The sequence below is a fragment of the Vipera berus genome (assembly GCF_964194415.1).
Source record: "Vipera berus genome assembly, chromosome: W".
Taxonomy (NCBI): Eukaryota; Metazoa; Chordata; class Lepidosauria; order Squamata; family Viperidae; genus Vipera; species Vipera berus.
This window is the reverse complement of record NC_138210.1, coordinates 54,024,905-54,049,373: the sequence shown is the minus strand read 5'-3', so window position 1 is coordinate 54,049,373 and position 24,469 is coordinate 54,024,905. Positions and strand designations below refer to the sequence as shown.

Here is a 24,469-nt window from a genome sequence, read left to right as displayed (position 1 = left end):
AGCTGCTAAAGGAGATGGCCATTAAACAAGGACTGCCTTTGTTGAGGAAAAGGCAGAGCTGTTATTGCTTTGAAATCAACCATTGTTTTGCCCCGATGTCAAATTCTAATATAATATCTTATAAGGGTATTATTGGGGGCTGAGTACCTGCCAACTCAAATCAAAAAGAAACTGCCCCTATGATACTTATACGGACCACGAGACACCACATGATCAGTTTCATTTTTATTGAGAGTCTTTAGATATGGGTAGCCAGATATTATTCTTGATTTTTAAACCCTCCACCGAGAATTGAACTCACCATCATGCCTTAGATGACAACATACAATCCATTAGTTTTATAAGCCCTTTAGGTCTTGATCCCCAGTGGTAACTAGAAATGCTTCCAAATGGTGTATCTTCCCTTGAGCTCTCAGAGAAGTAGTATTTATACAAAAGTATTATGTTTTTCTTCTCTAACAGCTGAAGGGAAGATGGATTGTATATGCCAGGGGTGTCAAACTTGCAACGTCACGTGACATGTCACGACATATCATGACTTTTTTGCCGTTGCCAGCAATGGGGTGGGCGCAGTTTTGCTATGAGGCTTCCGGCCTGCGGGCCAGCAGTTTGACACCCCTGGTATATGCCATTCGGAAGCGTACCTACAACAGGTTACAGTTAATCCGTGACTTACAACCATTCATTTAGTGATTGATCAAAGTTGAAATGGCACTGATCAAAGTGACTTATTACTAAGCCTCTCACTTATGACCGTCGCAGCATCCCCACGGTCATGTGATCAGAATTTGGGTGGTTGGCAAACAGCATGCATTTACAATGGTTGCAATGCCCTGGGGTCATGTAATCGCCATTTTCGATCAGCCAGCTTCTTGCAAGCAAAGCCAAAGGGAAAAGCCAGATTTGCTTAACGACTACATGGTTTGCTTAGCAACTACAGGGATTTGCTTAACAGCTGTGGCAAAAAAAAAGTTGTAACCACAACAACATGTTCCCAAAATTCCAAGTGCTGAGAACTTCAGCAAACCAGAACTGAAGAAGCTTCTTGGATGAGAAGTGAAACGTCTTCGAAGGAAAAACGAAGTCCAGTTGCCTTTTGAAAAAGCACCTTCGGGTTCAGCAAACCATACGTAACCAGACACACGGAAGAGAGGAAAATGCAGAGAGGCACAAACAAGTTTATTGCACGTAAGAAAGAGACCTTTCTATATATCCCACAAACTGTGACTTCATTCCTATTTGGTGGAAGCGGAGAAGCTGACTTTGTGATTGGCAAGATAAGCTCAAGGCTTAAAGCCAAACCAAAGCTATCTGTTCTGAAGCTTACCTCCTACCTCCATCCAGAGAGGCCAGGCATAGGCAACCTCGGCTCTTTTATGACTCATGGACTTCAACTCCCAGAATTCCTGAGTCAGCTGACTCAGCAATTCTGGGAGTTGAAGTCCATGAGTCATAAAAGAGCCGAGGTCGCCTACCCCTGAGATAGGCAATCACCCTGGAATCACTTCGGTCAGCATCTTGAAAGAAGGTAACTAGATAGCAGCATTGGTCTCCTTGCAGGATCCCAAGCGAACAGTATGGAAATGTTCTCAACTGAATCATTACACCACGAAGTATTTACTTTTTGGATCTCTTGAGACCAGATGAGTACATTTTCCTCACTCATCTTGAGGCAAAAAAAAAGAATGGTCTATGATTGACCTTTCAATAGAAACTAAGGACAATTTAGATTGCTGTTTCTGTCATAATCTCACTTGTGTGGACAGAATAAAAAATCTGATATATGCTTCTCTGTGGCAACTCCCCGAAAGAATACAGAGGCTCTCTTTGAGACAAAGGAAGGTGGGAAAGAGAATTGGGAGGGGCTTCAGGTCTTCCAGCTAGAGGTGTACAAGGCTGCACCTGTTCCAAGAACACTCTTCAGAATAAAGTACACGCACACAAGCATTCAACATACATCAACTACCAATCCATATAGACAAAGGCCAGATACGCAGAGAGTCACCGTTAAGGGTAGAATAAGAACAGATTCACCGGCAGTGAAAACGCCTCAATTCATGCACCCAAGAATTTCTTTGATGTGATAGTTATGCCATTAAGTTATTGTCAATTCTTAGTGATCACACAGATTTTCCCCAGGACAATCTTTTTATGACCTGGTCTTCCAGCAGTGCATCCACCGTCCCCTTCAGCTGTGTGCAAATTCCCAGACTTCAATTTTGAGAAGCGAATAGTGTAAACAATTACTGGACCAAGAGGAATAGGGTTCTGTTCTTCCAGTAACTCAGAACTTACCTATCGCATTTTTCCCCCCTCCGTACAACAGCCTGAACTTGCTATTTTGTTCAGGACCACACAGGATGGAAAGCATCCTGTGCCACCTATGTAAAACTGGCAGGAAAAAAACCCACAAATAAAGCAAGGAAACCTAGCATGCGATATGGCTTTCAAGCTTGCCATTAAGTGTACACTGTGCAACTCAAAGTGCTATAGAAGGGGTTTAATAATATTTTTTCAGAAATGCCCCCAGCGGGCTAGCACATGATATTAAAAACCCATCTCGCCCTAAATGCAAAAGAGATTCACTGCTTTGCACAGCGCTCATTTCAAATGTTAAACTGCTTCCACTCGTTCCTTGGGGAAAAGAAAAAATAAACAGCTCAAAGGAAGAAGGGGAAAGAAAAAAAGAAAAAAAAGCAGCGTGTCTAATAAAAAGTGCTGATATTTTAAAAGCAAGAAAGTTCCTCTCTGCAAAGGAGAGAATCTGAGGTGCATTATAGCTTTGTATAATGAGGTCTAATGTTGTACCCCAAATAGTATTTTCGTAGTAGGCAAATGTTAACATTACAGCACATTTCCAACAGGGTAATCTGGAAGAAGATCTGGTGTTAAAGGAATCACACCTCAGGAGCTGAAATCCAATAGCTTCCAAGGATCCACCCGGTACAAGTAATTACACCGCAGGGCACAGTTCTCTTAATGCTTTGAAAAAAATCAGGTTCACATCCTCTCCCCTTCAAAACCTCGCCTGCTCGTTACCACAGGGACAAGGCCGATTCAGAAGCCCCAAACACCAATTAAAACCACCCTAGCAAGCTCTTATCCAATGACAGGATGGGCTGCTCCCTTGACTTCCAATTCCTTGAGATGCTTCCAAGCACGTTCGGCACAGAAGTTAATTTCCAGCCCGGAGCGCAGGCGCAACCAAGCCTCAACCTGTTTCCTCAGATGTTCAACAGGATTGGAGTCTGCAAACGCAAAAGGACGAGTCAGAGACCTCATTGGAGCGGAAACCGATTCTCAGAGAAGGCCCCCCCCCACACACACTTTGCTTTCTGGCCTGCCTATCCCAGCCCCTACCTTTTTCAACACCCTTCAAGAAGGGCTGCTGTTGTTGCTGGTGGCGGCACCGTAGGAGGAAACTGTGCGCCAAGATGACTTCCTTGGCGTGTTCCTCCTGGGCCCGCAGGGTGAGGGCATCCAAAAGCGCCGCGTTATTGGAGGTGCTGCGGTAGTACAGCATATGGACCAGTTCGAGAGAGTGGATGTTCCTCCGCTGGCCAAAGACCTAAGGAAACAGCGCAGAACACAGGCAGTCCTCGACGTACAACAGTTCATTCAGTGACTGTTCAGAGTGGCAACGACACTGAAAAATGTGAGCCACGGCCGTTTTTCGCCCTTGGGACCGGTTACAGCATCTCCACGGTCACGTGGATCCAAAATTCAAATGCTTGGCAACTGACTCGTATTTATGACAGGGCAGGGTCTGTGTGCGTGCGTGTGCGTGTGTGTGTGACGTGATCAGTTTTTGCAACCTTCTGGCCAGCAAAGTCCAAGGGGAAGCCAGACTCATACAACAGCTGTGTTACTAATTTAACACCTGCAGTGATTCACTTAACAAGCGCGGCAGGAAAGATGGTAAAAGGGGGCAAAGTCACTTAACAACCGTTTCACTTAGCAACAAATATCTGGGGCGCAATTGTGGTCGTAAGTCGAGGACTCTCTGTACAGTATTTGGCTGCTTAGGAGTGTGGGGGAGGGGAGGGTCAAACCCGTGAGAGACACAATTAGTGCAGGTTCGCATCCCACCAGGCTCAAGGTTGACTCAGCCTTCCATCCTTCCGAGGTAGGTAAAATGAGGACCCAGATTGTTGGGGGCAATTAAGCTGACTTTGTAATAATGCCGCTTGGGGGGTGTATGAAAGCCCTAATAAGCAGGCATATACATAGAATGAAGGCTATTGCTAAGCACATTGATTTGTGCTTTAAAATTGTAAGCCGCCCTGAGTCTTCGGAGAAGGGCGGGATATAAATGGGATTAAAAAAAAAAATTGAGATCCTGGCCTCTTGGAGGAAGCACGCCAGAGAGAATAGACACCTCTCTGTAACATATTGGGAAGGAAACCACATACCTATGATATGCTAGTAAAATGTTTATCAACATTTCCAATATGGAAGTGCCTTAAAGTTGGGTCCCGATGGCCAATACGCCCTCCCTTTGAGCAGCCAATCTTTACTGCCGAAGTTAAGGGACAAGAATGGAGAAAACTGCCAGCATCGTTTCCTGCCAATGAAGCAGGAACCCCAGAAATTATTACAAAAACCCTAAAAAATGTAAGGCACGGAGAAACCTCAGCCTGCTGCTTCTTGCAAGAAAGTCCTATAAAAACAAACAAACAGACCCCAAAAAAAAGAAAGAAAAAAAACCAGGAAAATCCCAGTCCTAAGCAAGGCATGACACTGTCTCCTTTGCATTTATCACAATGCAACTTTTTCTCAACCCCAAAAGTTAAGGGCAGCTTAAGCCCTCAAACAGTTACCTACCTCTGCATCAAAAAAAAAAGCATTTCGCAGCTATCCGTTTTTCGTCCCATGCAAACCTCGATACCAAGGTCTGGGTTCCCTTCCCAGATACATTTATTCAAAGAAAGCCAAAATGTCTGCAGGAAGACATAAATCTTCCTTCTACAGGAAGTGAAACACCTCCTCTCTCAGAGCTGTCTCTCTCCGTGTGCTGAAAAAAGAGCCTTTCCCCGCCCCCGCCCCCCAGCCGTACCAGACGAGATTTCTCTGAGCAGAAGACATGTGTTCTGCCATAACGCTCTTGACAGCTGCATGGGATAGAGGCCAAGACTGCTTTACTGCCCTAAAAGAACCTCAATTAAATTAAGCTTGCTCCTACAAAGGTAATCGTGCCTCTCCATCTCCTCAGCCCAGAGCCCCCAAAGAGCTCCTTCACGAATTGCCTATGAATTATAACCGGTTGTGTTACCGAAAGGGGGAAAGTTATTAAAAGGTTACATTGCCGGGTTTAATTAATTTGAAGGTCGGAGCAGGATGTTTATCGGCTCACGGCTCTCGACTTGCTGGAAACGCCAGAGGTGGACCTACCTTCCAAGCCCGGAAGGCCATCAAGGCGGCAAAGAAGAAGAGCAGGGTGGTGGTGCCTATCTTGAGGTCGGAGAGCACCACCATGCCCACGTTCACAAAGAGGGCCAAGCCGCTCACAACCAGCATGGTGTTGAGCAGAGCTCGGTGGAAGATGGAGGTGCGGACTTTGACCAAGGGCAGCAGCTGCTCCAGACCTTCCAGTGGGATATCCTTAAAGCATTTCAGCACCAGATGGCCATTCTTGGTTCGGGCAGCCACTATAACCCGTTTGAAGTAATGCCTGGGTTGGAAAGAAAAAGGGGAGGAACGGAAGAAAAGCGACGTTAGGGAAGCGGACGCAGACTCTTCAGATGTGAGCCAAGGATTCATGGTCTGCCAGAACTCCTCGACGATTATTGGCAGAGCCCCCCCCAAAATAAACACCCATTTTAAAAGGCTGAAATCTTATCGAGGAAAATGAAAACTCCCCGAATGTTGGCATTTTTCCATAGGAACCGATGGGATGAAAGCTAAAAATCTACAGGTTGTCCTCAACTCCCGACCGCAATTGAGCCCAAAATGTTACGTTGCTAAGGCAGACGTTCGTTAAGTGAGTTTTGCCCCATCTTATGACTTTTCTGGCTGCAGTTGCTAAGTGAATCCCCGCGGTTGTTCCAATTCGTAACGCGGTTGTTTAAGTGAATCCGGCTTCGCCGTTGACTTTGCTTGTCAGAAGGTCCCAAAAAGGGGATCACGTTGACCCTGGGACACTGCAAACTGTCATAAATGTGAGTCAGTTGCCGAGCAACTTAACTATGGGGATGCTGCAATGGGCGTGAAGTGTGAAAAATGGTCGTAAGTCACTTTTTTTCAGTGGCATTGTAACTTTGAATGAACCGTTGTAAGTCGAGGACTAGCAGTCGCGTAATTTCACTGTCTTTGCATAAGATACTGGGGGTGAATGGGATTAAAAAAATGTCAATATTGGGAAGGTTGTGTTTGGTTTTGTGGAGGAAACAAATGCAATTAAGCCATCTGAAGAAGATGGCTGCCCTGATCAGCTATTTCAAGGTTCCTCTCTCCCACCCCTTTACTTCCACGACCAAAGCTCTAAATTCCGCAACGAGATATTTAAACCAACACATTGCTGGCCAGTTATTTTGGTTTTTTGAGAGGCGATCAAGGCATTCACACGCTAGGGTGGCCATGTGCTTATACAATCTAGTTCAGAACATTCTAGAGCTAAGACGATTTTGGTGTCCTAGGGGTAGGCAACTTTGGCTCTTTTATGACTCATGGTGGCTGCTGGCTCAGGAATTCTGGGAGTTGAAGTCCATGAGTCATAAAAGAGCCAAGGTTGCCTACCCCTGTCCTAGACTGTCCCCTCTCTTATGTGAATGCTCTTCCCATCATTTTACCTCAGTACCTTCAGGCCAGGACAAATAGCTATAGTAGGGGGGCTGCCTACACAGGATAGAAAGTGGGTCACAGGACTGCACAAATCAAAGTCATTATTCAGAGAACTGCAGCTACGCAATCACAATAACAACCTTTACTTTCAGAGGATAGGTACTGCCTGCGAAGACACCTCTAGCCTTCCAAATGCCTCATTCAAAATAAGGCTTTACAGGTAGCCTTTAAGTTACAACAGTAATGGAGCCTGCCCATTACGGTCAAAGTCAGGTGGGCCATAAGTGAATCTCCTCACTTAATGACCCTCCCATTCCTGCTCTCCCCGATGCATTTGTTAAAAAAAAATCATGCAGGTCATTAAGTGAAGTATGGAGTGCCTCAGGGCTGGGGGAGACCCTGTGGGGCTTACTGCAGGCACAAGTCTATCTGCCTTGGGCCTCCTCACACCCCAAGATACCCCATGCTCCGCTTCTTGCCCCTTGGGGTCCCCAAAGTCTCTTGGGTCTCCTACTCATCCCCCTGAAAAATAACGCTGGCAAAGCTTTGGGTTTTCTGTTTTCTCAATAATGATAGCCTTAGGTCTGCCAGCATCAGCTGTGTCAGCATTATTTTTTCACTCAGAAAAAAGACGGCCACTTGTGGGACTGTGCTGCATTGCCCACAACGAAGTGGCCTGTTCTCCTTTTCCACCCAGACCGCCTGAACTCTGGAGTTCTTTAAAAGGTAAGTAAGCAATCAGTCACAGGGGATAGGCTGGAGCATGCCGAATGACAGTGGGGTGGCAAAGCAGGCCCAGTGTGTGTGTGGGGACCCAGCGGGGCAGGATGGAGAAGGAAATGGGGAGCGTGCTGCAGCATCGTAAGGGCACACAGCCACAGAGATGCTGCAGCAGATGTAATTTCAGAAGTGAATCATAGTAACTTTGGGGGAGGGTTATTAACTTCAAGCGGTTGCTAAGTGACCAGTTGTAATTCGAGGACTACCTGTATAAAAGCTGCCAATGCAGTCCAAGGAGCTTCGCACATGTCAAAGCATGAGATAGCTAGGAGAGCTGCAATACATGAGGGACCAGCTAGCATGGCAGAGAGTTGACAATGTGCTGACAGTGGAGAATTATATAGCGCAGGGGTTCACAAATTGTGGGCCATGAGGGGTGTGCAACTGGGCTGTGGAAATGGCTGACGAGGGCTCGCTTGCGCAAGCAGTGGGTGAGTTTGTGTGGATGCTCCATCTGCGTGAGTGGCAGGCGTGCGTGCACACTGCTCGCAGAAATGAAGCTGTGTGCACATGAGGAAGCTTGCCAGCCGCTTGTGCAAACCATTCCCTCTCCCCGCACACCGGTCCACCAAGCCGGAAACGTTGGGGAACTCTGATATAGTAGACACGATAATTAAATCGCTTGCTATACATTCAGTGCAATGAAACTGATAAGTTTTGGGGGCAGACCAGTGCCAATAAAAATGTGGAATCTTCCAGGTCAATGCCTCGTCAAGCTAAAATATCAATACAGGGTGAATGCCAAGAGAATGCCAAAAAACAAAAACAAAAAATCCTCTTAGAGATTTCAAATAAAAGAATGATACAGATAGTCCTCAACCTATGACCACAATTGGAACCAGAATTCTCGTTGCTAAACAAGACAGCTGTTAAGTCACAGCAATTTTAGGACCTTTTTTGGTTACGGCTGTTAAGCAAATCACTTTGAATTATGTGGTCGTTAAGCAAATCTGGCTTTCCCCCGTTGACTTTGCTTGTTGGAAGCTGGCTGGGAAGCTCACATGTCCCTATTACGTGATCCCAGACACGGCAACCGTCATAAATACATGCTGGTTGCCAAGCACCTGAATTTTGATCACATAATCCTGGGGGTGGTGCAATGGTCTGTAAGGCTGGATTCTAAGTCACTTTTTTCCAGTGCTGTTGTAGCTTTGAACAGTCGATAAATGGTAGTTGGGATCAATGACAACCTGTATTGTCAGTGGATAAGTACCACCAAGTCAGGAACCCCAAAAGTTTTGAGAGCTTTCCATATCACCAGAAGCTCCATTACAGTAAAGCAGGGGTAGGCAACCTTGGCTCTTTTATGATTTGTGGACTTCAACTCCCAGAATTCCTGAGTCAGCATGGTTGGTTCAGGAATTCTGGGTATTGAAGTCCACAAGTCATAAAAGAGCCAAGGTTGCCTACCCCTGCTCTAAGGGGATCTTCAACTGGGACCATTCGGTACTGATAACCATACCATTACTACTGCTAAGCTTGTAAGCCGCCCTGAGTCTTTGGAGAAGGGCGGGATATAAATGGAATTAAAATAAAATAAATAAAAATTACTCTGAACCCCCAATTTGGTAAAGACACATCCATTGTAAAATAGTGCGACAGAATCTTGGAATAAATCTAGCACTGGAGGTAAGTTTGAACTGGAGCTGGAATAGGTAATTTATTTAAGAATAAAAGGATCTGGAAAGCCTTGATGCAACTGTTGTATCTACAGAAGAGCATATTCTATCAATATGCAGCTGTAACACCTGTGGAATATTGTGCAGATTTTGATATGGTCCCCCATGAAATTCATATGAAATTCATATCCTGACTTCTACATTGAAAACATTTTGTCCTGCAGAAGGAAATGTGCTGAATCAAGGAATATGCCCCAAACTGAAGTGCATTAGCCCTAAAACTGGGAGGAATCAGAGGTGACAATTCCAAATTTATAGAAAGACAGAGTGCAGAAAGATTCTTTAACATAAAAACAATATCCCAGCTTATCTGGTTTCTAGATAGTATCACAACTGAACAGGTAGTCCCCGACGTACAACCACAATTGAGCCCAAAATTTCTATGATTAAGCAAGTCGGTTGTTAAGTGAATTTTGCCCTGTTTTATGACCTTTCTTGCCACAATTGTTAAGTGAATCACGGAAGTTGTTAAGTTAGTAACACGGTTGTTAAGTGAATCTGGCTTCCCCATTGACTTTGCTTGTTAGAAGGTTGCAAAAGGGGAATACATGACTCCCGGACACTGCAACTCTCATAAATGCGAGGCAGTTTTCAAGCATCTGAATGTAAATCACCTGACCATAGGGATGCTGCAAACGGTCATAAGTGTGAAAAACAGTCGTTGGTCACTTTCTTCAGTGCTGCTGTAACTTGAAATGGTCACTAAGTGAACTGTTGTAAGACAAGGACTACCTGCAGTGGTATTTTATTGGCACGGAAGTAACCCAATTGCCCTTTTGACAAAAACTTTCAGATTTGGTCTTGAGGGGTTCTGATAACAAGAGCTCTGAAAAAAAAACAAGGGCAGATTATTATGCGTCACAAAATGTCACAGTACTGCCAATACAGATGGTCTGGAGCAGGGGTGTCAAACTCGCCACGTCACGTGACATGTCGCAACGTATCGCGACTTTTTTTCCAATGCCGGCAATGGGGTGGGCACGGTTTCCTCATGACGCATCCGGCCCGCCGGCAGTTTGACACCCCTGATCTGGAGGATGCCAAAATCTGGAACAAACAACTGGAAAAAAAATGTTTGTACAAAAGATGAAATGATTATAGCCAAATCTCTCCATCCCGTTAAGAGGAAGAATAGGATAGACACAAAATTAATAACAACAATAATAAAAATATTATAATTTTCTCCCCAAATATCTTTGCCCCTGAATGATGTTTCCTCAAAGCTGAATGGGACAATGTGGAAAACTGGGAACATTTCTGTGAGACTTCTATTCTTGTTAAGATGCAAACTAAAAGTATTTAACCAACTCGATTGCTGAAAATTAACTGTCATCTCTATGGTTGAAACCTTCCATAGTTGAAAAACTGAAACCTATCTGGCAAATCTCATTTTTCATTTTATGATTTCATTCCATAATCTATTCTGCTTCAGAAACGTCCTGCAGTATCGCATGCCAAAAATGTCATAGGTTGCGTGGCATCCTTAATCAATTTGGACAATCATAGTCAAGCATGACCAAATCTGCCATAATTTGTAAATAAAATAAATAGTATGGTAATTTGCTATGTCAAGCTATGTTAATTTTGCTATGTTAATTCATGAAGAACAAGCAATATGGTATTTTGTTATGCCTAGTAATAATATATCAGCATCAATGCAATCTTTTATAAAAATAGCTGGCAAAAAGTAGGAGGGTCCTGGTGGAATATAACTTTCTATCTAAGCCAGGGGTAGGCAACCTTGGCTCTTTTATGACTCGTGGACTTCAACTCCCAGAATTCCTGAGCCAGCCATGCTGAGGAGAAAGGGAGAGGTTTCCATGCTGGCTCAGGAATTCTGGGAGTTGAAGTCCACGAGTCATAAAAGAGCCAAGGTTGCCTACCCCTGACTTAGGCCATCACATTCATTGCCATCCTGCTGTAATGGGGTAGAATGGACTTTGAACATTTTTATATCCCTTCCATTTTTATTATTTGTGCCTTTAAGTCCATTTTTTTTTACTCCTGGCAACTGCCTTGCCTTTTACTTTGGCAAGATTTTTCAAGAGTGATTTGCCATTGATTTCTTCTTCCTAGAGCTGAGAGTGAGTGACTGGCTTAATGTTACTCCAAGTCCACAGTGCCTAAGGCAGAATTAGAACTCACAGATACATCTTCTCACTGTTACAAGTTAAGAACTGGGTTATAGACAATAAATTAAACATGCAAGCTTATGTATCACCATCCCACAGAGTTGTTGGAAATTGAGTGCCGTATACATTTTAATGTTTCTCAGCCTCAGCAACTTTAAGATGTGGATTTCAGCTCCCAGAATATTCTAGCCAGCATGCCAAAAGCCACACATCTTAGCTGCTGAACTGGAGAAACGTTGATTTAAAGGAACTGGGATGCAGTGATCAAACCCTGTCAGAGCAGGGATGATGGAAAGGAGCACAATCTGGCCAACCCAAAAGCAGCTCAGATTTAGAACGTCCTAAAAAAAGCTTCCGCAGGTAAATCTTAGCATCTGATGCACAGAGAAATGTGAATGGAAACGTTTAACTTCCAAGAAAGAGAGTTCATTCCCCCCCCCCCCGGAGAATATATTTTTCAGTCTCCTATCCACAGAAATTTCAAGAAAAAGATCAGTAAGCTCATTTTATGAACATTTCACTCAGAAATCATAAAGCATTTCCCTCCAAGTTGTAAAGCATCCCATCTACAGCATCTCATTTACAACAGCACATAAAACTGGGTGGAAGGACCACAGCTCAGTGACAGTTTTACAAGGAAAGAGCTTCAGGTTTATGAGACAGGAAGAGAACTGCATAAATTCACCAAACCATGCAACTGATTTCTTAAAGATGTGGCTGGGCCCTCTTGAAAAGGTGAAGAAAATGGCTGCTAGGCTACATCCGAGATTAGAGATAATATACTTCCGAATTCAGTGGCAGAGGAATACCTTGAGGGCAAAGTTGCTCTCAATATTTGGTGGTGGAGTCCTTTTAAGGTCCTACTCAGACTACCAGAATGCCAGTCTATGGTCTGTTCCATCACTGTTCTTCTTAAGACAAAGTAGGTAACACCAACCTAGATGGACAGAAATCTGACCTGTTAGAAGGCCGGGTCTTGGGAATACGCCCCCAAAAGGATCTCCAGGTGGCAACAGATACTAAGGAGACCATTTTTTTTCTTGCCTGTCTGCAGGAATCCGAGCAGGGCCAAAGAAGCCCGTCCTCTGGGCTCGAGTTGCAGCCATCACTCGCAGAGGTCCTATCCGTTGGCCAAGAGCCCAGAAGGTGATGTATTCGTACTGATCCAAATTCACGGTCACCTGGAGAACGGAAGCCAGAACTGCCATGAAAATGCAAGTTATTAGGGACTCCCACATTCTGAACATTACACGGCGATGGGGAAACAAGCCATCTATCACCACACTACTGCTGAAACCAACTGTAAATACCTGTCACCTGCTCAGGTCTGCTTATCTGTAGACCTCCCCAGTTATGTGCTGAAAGAGGGCTTCTGCCACATTGAGTCAAACTGCATGTCAGGATCCAGTATCTTCCCAACTCTGCTGAGCAGTACTTGGTAAAAATGAGAGCCAGGTTTGTAGCCTGCTACCTCTCACAGCACCTGTTAGCTCTGGGAAACAGTGAACTTATTTTTTATCCTGCGCTTATTATTTTTATAAGTAACTCAAGAGGGCAAACATACAGTGCATAATGCTCTTTCCTCCTCCTATTTTCCCAACAACAACTCCTCTGTGAAGTGAGTTGGGATAAAAGTGACTGGCGTTGTGATTCAGCGTCAGCCTGTGGTACCGGCAGCTGAGTCTGATGCTTCTGAAGAGGAGGAGGAGGAGGGGTTTGGAGAGCCTTTGGTGTCAGAGGGAGGCTTTGATGCACTGCAGGACACTCAGCCTGGCCCCTCCCGTCATGTTCCTCCTCAGACTCAGCTGTGTGAGCACGAGGTATTGGATGTAGATTATTCACAGCTGGATCTATTCAGGGATGTTAGGAGCAGGACGCAATCCAGCAGAGCAGAATAAAGACAATGAGGCAACTCAGTGAGAGGAGGAGAAGGCAATGAGAAGCCACGCCTTGGGACTGCTAATAAAAGGGGAAGGTGTGGGAGGTGCTGGTTGCTGAAGGCAACCGTTTAAAGATCTTCTGCTAGAGTCCTGGTCTGTTATTCCTGTTTAACTCTTGTTTGAACTTTTGATTTCTTTGTAAATAAATTTGGTTGGGTTTTTTCCAACCTGTTGACTATAAAAAGGGGTTGTCCCTGACATTCAAACAGGGCTGGTCGTAGGCTGGAACAGAACACTGGCCCAAGATAACCCAGCTGACTTTCATGCCTACAGTGGGACTGGAACTCACAGTATCCTGGTTTCCAGGCCAGTACCTTAACCACTACACTGAACTAGATCGCTTAAGGAAAATACAATGGCTTGTATTTTCACTAGTTCTATGAACCAGCCATTGGGCAACTTTTAGCTGATCTGTAAACTCCAGAAGGGGATGTTTACAACAGGCAAATCTGGCTTAAAAGGGGTGGATTTTCTCAATCACCAAAATACTACGCTATTATGGCCTTGGTGAAGTACACCACGGATCTGAGAGGAAAGGTCAGCCTTAGCCCCAGTCTGAAGTGACCAATAGATTCAGGCTTATCCCAGGTTCAATGGGTCACCTGACTGCCTCCAAAATAACAGGAATAAATGTTATATACTTTGTAGTGGCTGTCAAATATTGCTGGGTTAAGGCTGAAAACATCACTTTAACACTGGAATATCTAAGGCAGGGGAAGTCAACCTTGGCTCTTTTATGACTCGTGGACTTCAACTCCCAGAATTCCTGAGCCAGCATGACTGGCTCAGGAATTCTGGGAGTTGAAGTCCACGAGTCATAAAAGAGCCAAGGTTGACTTCCCCTGTTCTAAGGTTTTTGTTGCTGTTTCAGGATGGGTTGTGAAGAAGATAATAGTAACTACATGCTCCCCCGCCCCCAAGAGAAAACCCAACATGCCAAGGCATATGTATTACATGCTTGCATGCTAGCAGGGCAGGACCGTACATCTATAATAGGAATTTTATGCCTAATGTAAATATTTTTATGTGTGATTTCTCTGACTGCAATCTAAAATGGGGAAGTTTTTGCTTACAGTCTCATTATCTCAAGCCAGGCCTATCCGTTTCCAGCACTTCTGTCTTTTCAGACTCTTACAGCTAAAATGCAAATCCTACCCTTTTCCTTCTCTTTTAAAATTTGGTGAACTGGGATTTTCTTAGGATGGGGTTACGCACAAAGGCAAATTATATATGAGTAGAACCATTTGTCTGGCTCTTTAATTTTTCTTACATTTTGTGTTTTTTTTCAGCAAATACAAAACAGATGCAAAAATAAACAAACAAATAAATAAATCAGAATCTACCAAAGGATAGGCAAACTATGAACTGAATGTGATCCCCAAAGTTCTGTTTTGTGGCCTTCAAGTCATACTATCAAACTTTGGAAGCAAACTATTAAGATACATAATTTATGCTTTTTTTCCAGCTGAAAACTTTTTTAAAAAAAGTATAAGTCTTCCTTTAGATTTAATACCATTCAGCATTTACCTGCTGCCTCAAAAAAATAAAGATTATGATCCCTAGCAGCCAAGATATCCTGCTACTAGCCAGAAAGAATTTTGTAGTCTGTATGTATTACTGCATTAACTGCATTTCATTTCTTAATAGATAGTAGCAATGTTTTACGATATCTTGTAAGATGCCCCAAATTGTAAATATAATGGGCAACATATAATTTTCTAATAAAGGAACTACATGTTAATTATGAATAAGGCACAACATAGGCAGCACTTTAGATGGTGCTATAAGCTAAAAGACAAATCTATGGAGAAAAGGGCCAAACATTTCTCCAGCATTTCTTCAGTACATGCCTCTTAATATGGTCATTTGTAATTATGACGGTTGAGGAACACAAACAAGCTGTCGTTCATATCCTGGTGATGACTTTTTGACTGGCACTAGACCAGTTATAGGGGAAAGAAACTGTGTGTCTTAGTTGCCTTCAAAAGATATCCTACTGGACAAGGTTAAAGTAAGGCAAAGCAAAAAACTGAATAATACTGAGAAGTTTGGAAATTTTTATTTGTGGGCATGGAGAGATCCAATACCATCCAAAGAAATTCTAGGGTTTTGTTCCACTCCTGTAATTTGTCTTTGTGCATAACCCCAGCCTAAGAAAACCCCACTTCACCAAACTTTAAAAGTGAGGGAAAGGGATAAGATTTGCATTTTAGCTATAAAAGGTAAAGGTAAAGGTTCCCCCGCACATGCGTGCTAGTCGTTTCCGACTCTAGGGGGCGGTGCTCATCTCCGTTTCAAAGCCGAAGAGCTAGCGCTTGTCCGAGGATGTCTCCGTGGTCATGTGGCCGGCATGACTAGACGCCAGAGGCGCACGGAACGCTGTTACCTTCCCACCGTAGTGGTCGCTATTTTTCTACTTGCATTTTTACGTGCTTTCGCACTGCTAGGTCGGCAGAAGCTGGGATGAGTAACAGGCGCTCACTCTGCTACGCGGCACTCGGGATTCGACCTGCTAAACTGCTGACCTTCTGATCGACAAGCTCAGCGTCCTAACCCACTGAGCCACCATGTCCCTTAAGCTATAAGAGTCTCAAAAGACAGAAGTGCTGGAAACCAATAGGCCTTGGCTTGAGAAAAATGACACTGTTAAGCAAAAACCTCTCCATTTCTGATTGCAGTCAGAGAAATCATAAATAAAAATGATCCACACAAACAGAAAACCATCAGGGAAAACATGAGAGTAGGAAGAGGGGTCTAGAATAATTTACCACACCCAATTTGTCATGGCCAACTTGCCGCAGGACAACTTGCTGCACGACAATTCAACACTGTATCAATCATTTCATTCAGCTACATTTTTTTTTAATTAGTGACCACGTTTTCACTGAAATTATTGTAACTTGTAATTCTGAAGTGACTATTGTTATTGGCCATGGTTTCATTGAAATTGATTTATCTTTTGTACTTGTTGAATTGTCTTGTAAGGAACTGTCCCGTGGCGAGTTAGCCACGGCGAGCTGTCCCACTGCAAGGAAGAGAACCTGAACAACCGAGATTACACGAGGTGTGGTCAAGGAAAATTCACAAGGTATCTAAAATGTCAACTTTCTTTTACCATTTCAGGACCCCTTCATCCTCTATCACATACGACACAGATGGGACACCTGAAGGAAAAAGGTGGAGTGTGTGTGTGGGGGGTGATCTTTATTGCAGGCCACACCTGGACTTCATCATGAGGGTGATTGACAGTTAGTGCATAAGCCAGTGCTTCTTCTGACAACTTGTTGAAGTTGGCCTGATCCAACAGTGGTTCCATCTTGGCCAAAACTCCCTGTTCTTTTATTAACCGTTCGGCATCTGTCAAACAGAATTCCTGCAGTGTGTCCCGATCAGGATCAATAGGTGTATAGAGTGTCTAGAAGGGGAAGGCATAAGTGGGAAGATTAATACAGTGAGTATTAATACAGCATACTTCTTCTATCCCTGGTCACCATGGGCAATTTATTATTGAAATCATCATCACAGCAACAGTGGGTGAACAAGTAGAAGGAACGCATTACTGGTAGTCCTTGACTTATAACAGCTCCTTTAGTGACTTTCAAAGTTGCAGTGGCATTGAAAAAAGTGACTAACGATCATTTTTCACCCTTACAACCATTACAGCAGGGGTCTTCAAACTTGGCCCTTTTATGACTCGTGGACTTCCACTCCCAGAATTCCTCAGCCAGTGTGCCTGGCTCAGGAATTCTGGGAGTCCACGAGTCATAAAAGGGCCAAGTTTGAGGAGCCCTGCATTACAGCATCTCCATGGTCACGTGATCAAAATTCAGACACTTGGCAATCGATTCATATTTATGATGGTTGCAGTGTCCCAGGATCACGTGATCACCTTTTGTGACCTTCGCTGAAGCAGAGTCAGTGGGAAAGCCAGATTCACTTAACAACCGTGTGACTACCGTATTTTCCGGCGTATAAGACGACTTTTTAACCCATGAAAATCTTCTCAAAAGTTGGGGGGTCGTCTTATACGCCGGGTCGTCTTATACGCCGGAAAAAAAACATAAATCAGTTGAGCGTCCCCATTCTTGCAAAGCCGGGCCGCCCCGCGCAACTGAGCTATCTCCGGCGCGGCTCCGGGACACGGCTGGGCGGGAGCGTCGGGCGGCTCTCCCCATGCGAAGGCAGCGCTGCCCATCGGCTCTTGGCCCGAGGGGAGGGCCTCGCGCCCGCCGGACTCACCTGTCACCAGCACCACTCTCCCCCCGCGGGGATGCGCTTCCACCGGGCGGTGCTGGCCGAGACGAGCCAGCAGGCAGCCGCCGTGAGCGCGGCGCTGAGAGGCAGCGGCAGGACGGCCTGGCCCAGCGCCTGCAGGACGGCCAGCAGCCCCACGCGCAGCAGCAGCCGCCGGCTCAGCAACAGGTCCGAGCGCAGGAGCCGCACCGCCAGGCTGCCCAGGAAAAGCAGCCACACCGAGAGGCTGCACGCCCAGTCCAGCTCCATGAGGGGCAGGGTGGGAAGCCGGCCAGGAAGAGGGACCGGGAGCCCGGGCCGAGCGCACCTCGGCCGACAGTGAGAAGCGGCGGGCGGAGCTGCCCCGCCCTGTGCCCAATGGGAGAAGTTCAAGGCCTGGGGGGGAAGCAGGAGGGGCGCCGGCCGTGGCAGGGTGGCGGCTGCCCTCTGGTGCTGCCTGCCGCCCGGGAAACACTGCACCTCGGGGGCCGGCAGAAGCGCGGGAGCAGCGGGAGGGCCGTCGGGGCCAGTCGGGCCTTAGCCTCCTCTGCGACGGACAGGGAGGGCAGGGCGGCCCTCCGCTCTCGCCTTTGCGGGTCTTGTATGCGCAGGTGCAATTGGCAAAATCGCCGCCCCCCACAAGGCCTAGGAGCCCTCAGGTGAAACGGCCCCTTTTGTGTGTCCCCCGCGCCCTCCCCTGAGAAGAGCCTCCTGGGCTGAGAGGCGTCCTCCCGGCCAGAGCTCGAAGGCAAGAGCCCCCCCAGCAGCCCCTCTTCCCTGCAGGGGCCCGAGAGCCGCCTTCCGTGGGGTGGAGCTGGACCCCAGGCGCTGGTGGGGTGGTTGCACCATCCCCCCCCCCGCAGGACGCCTCCCCTGCATCCCCCCTGGGGAGGGAGCGCCCGCCTGCCGCCAGGCCGTTCCAAGTTCCAGGAACCTCCGGGGACTTCTGGCGGGCCTGGCGCCCCTCTCGCCCGCAGACCACGCAGCGGCCCTCGCCAGCCGGCCTCGGCATGGCCGCCCCAAGGCCGCCTCTCCAGCGCGTCTTCCGAGCCCACCTGGCTGACCGCCTCCTGGGCGGGGCTTGGCTCCAGACCCACGGCTGCTCCGTCTGCAAATTTGCTCTCAAATGGGTGGGTGGAAGGAAAAGCCCCTTTGGGCTTCAAAAGGGAGGCTTTGCACCATCTGCATCAGACGGGGCTGAATCGGGCTTGTGTCGGACACTTGGCAACTGGCATGTAAGTATTTTCCGGCGTATAAGACGAAAAACCTTGAAAATCTTCTTAAAAGTCGGGGGTCGTCTTATACGCCGGGTCGTCTTATATGCCGGAAAATACAGTAACTTAACAACTGCAATGATTCACTTAAGAATTGTGACAAGAAGGGTCATAAAATGGGGCAAAATTCACTAAACAACTGTTTCGCTAAGCAACAGAAATTTTGGGCTCAATTGTGGTGGTAAGTCGAGGACTACCTGTATTCCATTTTTTCTCTACCAGTTCTTTAGTTTCCATGCTGAAAGGACAAAGAACGCAGATTTTTCTTCACCAATCAAGAATAGGAAGGTAACATTGCACTGACACTCATGTGTTTCTGACTACAGTAACACATTTTATTAAAGGGCATAAACTTTAATGTGCTAAGTCGGGAAAGAGCCTACCACTCTCCTTCCGATTTCTCATGCGGTAAATGTGTACTGGAGCAGGGGTCTCCAGCCTTGGCAACTTTACGACTTGTGGACTTCAACTCCCAGAATTCCTCAGCCAGCACAGTCCACAGTCCAACTTCCACAAGCCGTAAAATTGCCACAGTTGGAGACCCCCTACACTGGAGTACAGAAAATTATGCTGGTCACTGTTTATGATTTCATCTCCTTTGGGGTCAGTATTTCAATTTTTGGTCAGGCATGCAAGCAAATAAATGCCAATCTTGATTGCTGCTCAGGATTGGAAGTGTAACCTGCAAGACGCGGGAGAGCTAATTCTCCCCAGCTCTTTTATTTTCAAAACAAAATCACCACAGAGTGTGGAAGCTGACGGGAAATGTTGTTAATGGAGCAGCTGCAGACATTCCCACACTCTATAAACATTTTTGGGATGAGCAAGTGTCTCATAATGCATCTGATGGCTACTGGGTCTTGACTCAGACAACACACTGGACCAATGTTAAAATACGCTAACATGCTGCAAATCACGGTTCAGTTTGTGACTGAGAAATGGCTTTACTGGAAGTCTTGGGACTTATGACCCCAAATGAGATTCTACGGCTAAGTGAGGCAATTAAATTTACATCCTTTTTTTTTACCATGGTTAAGGGAGTCACTGCAGTTGTTAAGTGAGTCATGCGGTTGTTAAGTGAATCCAGCCCCCTGCCCCCTTGACTTTGCTTATCGGAGGCTGGTTGGGAAGGACAGAAATGGCGACCACATGACAGTGGGACAGTGCAGGTATTGTAACCATAGGTTGGTTGCCAAACACCCATATTTGATCTTCTGATCACCGAGATGCTGCAATGCTCGTTAAGTGATAGGACTGGCTGTGTGTCACTTTTTTTTCAGTCCACTGTAACTTCGAATGGCCATTAAACAAAGGGTTGTAAATCGAGGACTGCCTATATTACAATCTGACCCATGTTCGAGATTGAGATGAGTTGCCATGACTTTGTATTCACAAAGGAAGGATAGATGGAGAGGATAGATCAATTTCTCCATTTTTTTGCCTTTCCATATTCGTTATAAGGAAGAGGAAGCTTCTACATGTTATTAGCAAAGGAAGTCAGACAACCCAACCAAGGAGGCACACACAGATACCTGCATTTCTCTGCCATTCTACTGGGCAAGGGGTTATTTTTATTTAGAAAAATGGCAAAATGCTACGTTGTTGTTTTTTTAAAAAAAATACATTTAAATATTTTTTGGGGGGGACTCAGTAATACTAAACACCCTTACTAACAGTTGTTGTCCTAACAGCCACCACCTCCCTTGCTATCTTCTGCATAGACTGGAACATTTTTTATAAATTGACTGCAAAAAAGAAAGTTTGCAACTACCTGTAGCTGCTCCAAAACAGAGTAGTAACGGTGTACAAGGGACGAGTCCACTTGAGACACAAATTGCAAGAATGAGAGGCGTTCTTCATGACTAGAAGAGTGGAACTCCTGAAAAAAGGGGGGGAAAAGGCAACCCAGTTCATCCCTAAAATGGTCAATAAGAAGCAGTCGGTTTAATGAGATGTTCCTTGGGTAGTACCGTACCAAAATACAGGCGGTCCTCAACTTACGACCACAACTGAGCCCAAAATATTGTCGTTAGGTGAGACATGTGTTAAGCGGGTTTTGCCCCATGTTAGGACCTTTCTTGCCACAGTTGCTAAGGGAATCACTGCGGTTGATAAGCTAGTAACACAGTTGTTAAGTGAATCGGGCTTCCCTATTGATTTTGCCTGTCAGAAGGTCGCAAAAGGTGATCACACAGCAACAGTCATAAGTGTGAACCAATTGCCAAGCATCTGAATTTTGATCACATGATCGTGGGGCTGCTACAAATGTGTGAAAAATTGTCATAAGTCACTTTTTTCAGTGCCATTAACTTTGAACAGTCACTAAATGATTAATTGTTGTAAGTTGAGGACTACCCATAAATATAACTGTTTAGTCGGGTTTGGTGCACTGCCATCTCTGTACTTGTGAATTAGTGGCCTATCCTCTTGCTGCAGAACCATTATCCTTATAGTTTTCCATTTATTTCCAGCAACTTCTCTTTAATACAGCTTAGAATTGGTTTGACATAAATGTTTTTGAACGTGACCTGCAATAATTACCCACAATAGGAATTTTACAGTCATAGCTACTGGGGAATTCCTCTTTCCCCAATTCAGAACTGGTCTACAATGGTAAGTAGCCTAAATTCTTCAATAGGCATGTCTGAAATTTCATTGAGGTATGGGCCTCTTCTTAGAGTTCCATCTCGACAGATGAATTTTGGGATAACAGGATAGTTAGCTAACATTTCTAGTCATCAATGTATCTTGGAATATTTGTGCAGAATGCCAGATTGTGAAGTTCTATCTATTAGAGAGGTTACCACTGTTCAATAACAGAATACATGCTTTGCATGCAGAAAGTTACGTTTTAAAAATCCAATTAAAAGGAGTACGAAGTAGTAAATATTTTGATATTCTTGAAGTTATAACAGTTTAGGATATATATACAGATTTGACATAAGACAACTCTCTAAAGCCATATGTTTTAACAGATTCAATAGCAACATGCAGCTCAAACATCTTTTTAACAAAGCAGGTAGTCTTCGACTTACAACAGTTCGTTTAATGACTGTTTGAAGTTACAACGGCACTGGAAGAAATGACATGAGCGTTTTTTACACTTTACGACCATTGCAGCATCCCCAGGGTCACGTGATCAAGATTCAGATGTTTGGTAACTGACTCCTATTTATGACGGTTGCAGTGTGTCCCAGGGTCATGTGATCACCTTTTGCAACCTTCTGACAAGCAAAGTCAAGGGGAAGTCAAGATTCATTTCACAACCATGTTACTAACTTAACAACTGCAGTAGTTCACTTAAAAAGTGTGGCAAGAAAAGTCATAAAATGGGGTAAAATTCACTTAACAAAGATCTCACTTAGCAACAGAAGTTTTGGGCCCAACTGTGGTTATAAGTCAAGGACTACCTGTAATGAAATTTACATCTTCAATTATATGCTTTGTGTCTCCACCAATGAGAGAAAAAATGGAATATTTCATAAACAGACTTCAGATTTCCAATTCATACTTTTATGTTTCTCTACTTTTTAAATCCATGACTATAGTAAAAGTGGCCAATTTGGCAGTAAAGAACTTCTGGATAAGAAAAAAAATCCTTATAAGTCTCATACACCATTACTAAGATACGTAAATATGGCAGGATCATTATCCTGAATTTGTCCATATATAAAATAAGCATTATAACTGAGCACTAATCCAGGTCTACAGTGCAAAGGGCTTACACTCTGTGTAATCTCCCTCTGCCTAGTTGTAAAGATACTTCAGAAGAATTCACTTCATGTTCTCCAGATCACTGTTGTCCAATGTACTCCGGATGTTAGAGGTCAACTTTTTATAATCTGTGCTCAGTATCTGGACTGCTTCTGTCTAGTAAAGGCCATTCTACCTTTGCAGAGTGAGTCTATTACAAGCCTTCCCATGTTAAATGAGCAAAATGTACAGTATTTTACGATTTAATGATAAAAGATCCTAAACATCAAATGATCAAAGCAGACACAAAGGGCTTCCAGGGCAACATTACGATGTTGCTGTTCATCAACCATCCAGGCATTTAGATAACTACCAATTGTAACCAGAATTTCTCTTTCATTCCCTTTTATATCCTTTTCTCCTTCCTACAAAAGCTTGTAATTTGTCACCCTTTCATTTTTTTTCATGCCATGCCACTCATCATACATAGGATAACTGCCTTCTCCTCCTCTCCACATACTATACTTTTCCTCCATTTGTTTTACTTTTGTTTAGCAAAATTTAAAATCATGGTTTCCTCTACTCTTCAATTTCCACACGAACAGCACTTTTGTCTCAAGAAGCGTTTTCATCTCTTCAGAATGTTCTCTTCCAAAGGTTCATCCGTCCCATTTGGCCCATCTGACCACTTCAGAAACTTCACCCCATCAGGAAAGATTTTTAAAGATTGGCTTAATTCAATCTCCACATGTTCATGAAACAGACCCTACTTAACAGGCAAGGGACCTGCCTTGAGAGCTCTGGGATGAAGAAAAAAATAGGTTCTGCAACCAAGATTGCAGATCATTTGCCAAAAGAAAACACTTGGTATACTAAAGCAAGCACTGACTGGGCCAAAAGAAACTAAATTTTGGAATCTGAACACATCATGCACATCAAGTAAACCAGTATACAATAAATTACCGTATAACATTTCACACTATTACTGCTTGTGTTGTCTATGAGAAGGGGGTGACACCTTTTGCTTGCTTCTATGATTTCACCAAGCACTATCCGCACGTTCTAAAATTTGCTTATGCTGTTTTGAGCCATGAAATATTTTGAAAGCTGAGAGGGGCGATTGTGAATGTTGCTTTTGTGCAATGCATTCAAGGGAAGTTGGAACTGACATAGAAGCCTATTTTTACCTTTACCAGGGCTTCAACCAGTTGATTCTTGGAAAACGGGATGTATTTCTCCTGATAATCCACTGCCCAGTTCTGTGGTTCTGTTGGCTTCCACATCTTCCGATATTTCACCATCGTGGCAGCAAGGGAGGCCTTGCCACGCAAAGACAAGCCTATAATCTTGGTCCCCAGGGCTAACCGGGTTATGCTCAGCATCCTGGGAGAGTCCAAAGCTTAACAGTTAAAAAATGGCAGCACAAGTCATATCTATCTTCCTTGGCTCAGTTTCCTCAAACTGACATCATTTTGCAACCACATTGCTTGAAGAGCTGCAGCAGGCACCTTTTGAAGCAGCAAATGTAGAAAGCTTTGAGAAATCAAGTAGAGCAAATCGATCTTTTTGATAAGCTGCAGGTAAAGAGTGCTCAGTTAACATGGAGGTACCATGCACAAATGACGAGGTACTTTCCCCACTACCGGCACCCGCAATTGCATGTGAAAGCAAGCTCACAACCAGGACAGAACAACAGGGGTTAAAAAGTCACGGGTAAAAATCATCAGCCTATATCCGAAATGTTGAAATTAAAGGCCCCGACCAACTTACAACCCAAGCAGGTTATTTTTTTCTCTCTCTCCCTCTTCACACAAACAAAAAACCCGTTTCAACTACAGACCCAATTCTGACGACAACCCCACCCCCACCCCCCCACCCCAAAAAAAAGTCCACTATTGGAGCAACGAGCTCTGACCTTTAAATAGAAGCCTGACATTTAATTTGGTGGCACATGCGCA

The 24,469-nt window shown here is 44.7% G+C and overlaps 1 protein-coding gene across 1 annotated transcript; it reads right to left on the bottom strand.

Annotated features, from left to right (window-relative positions):
• Positions 1–2,151: 2,151 nt before the first annotated feature.
• LOC308676052 (transmembrane protein 143-like) lies at positions 2,152–24,296 on the bottom strand. The gene is made up of 7 exons (XM_081341760.1): positions 23,699–24,296; positions 20,590–20,697; positions 16,532–16,726; positions 12,416–12,552; positions 5,392–5,671; positions 3,361–3,568; positions 2,152–3,248 (listed from the first exon to the last, which is right to left on the bottom strand). Exons 1-7 carry the CDS (start codon positions 23,891–23,893, stop codon positions 3,100–3,102), a joined length of 1,272 nt encoding a protein of 423 aa, XP_081197886.1. The 5' UTR covers positions 23,894–24,296; the 3' UTR covers positions 2,152–3,099.
• Between the last annotated feature and the right edge of the window lie 173 nt (positions 24,297–24,469).

Excerpts from the sequence above, each read along its gene's own strand:
- LOC308676052 (XM_081341760.1), bottom strand. The coding sequence starts at position 23,893 with ATGCTGAGCATAACCCGGTTAGCCCTGGGGACCAAGATTATAGGCTTG. Across the intron at positions 20,698-23,698 it reads TGGTTGAAGCCCTGGTAAAG|GAGTTCCACTCTTCTAGTCA; the intron begins GTAAAAATAGGC and ends CCCTTTTTTCAG. Across the intron at positions 12,553-16,531 it reads ACCCTCATGATGAAGTCCAG|GTGACCGTGAATTTGGATCA; the intron begins GTGTGGCCTGCA and ends TCCGTTCTCCAG.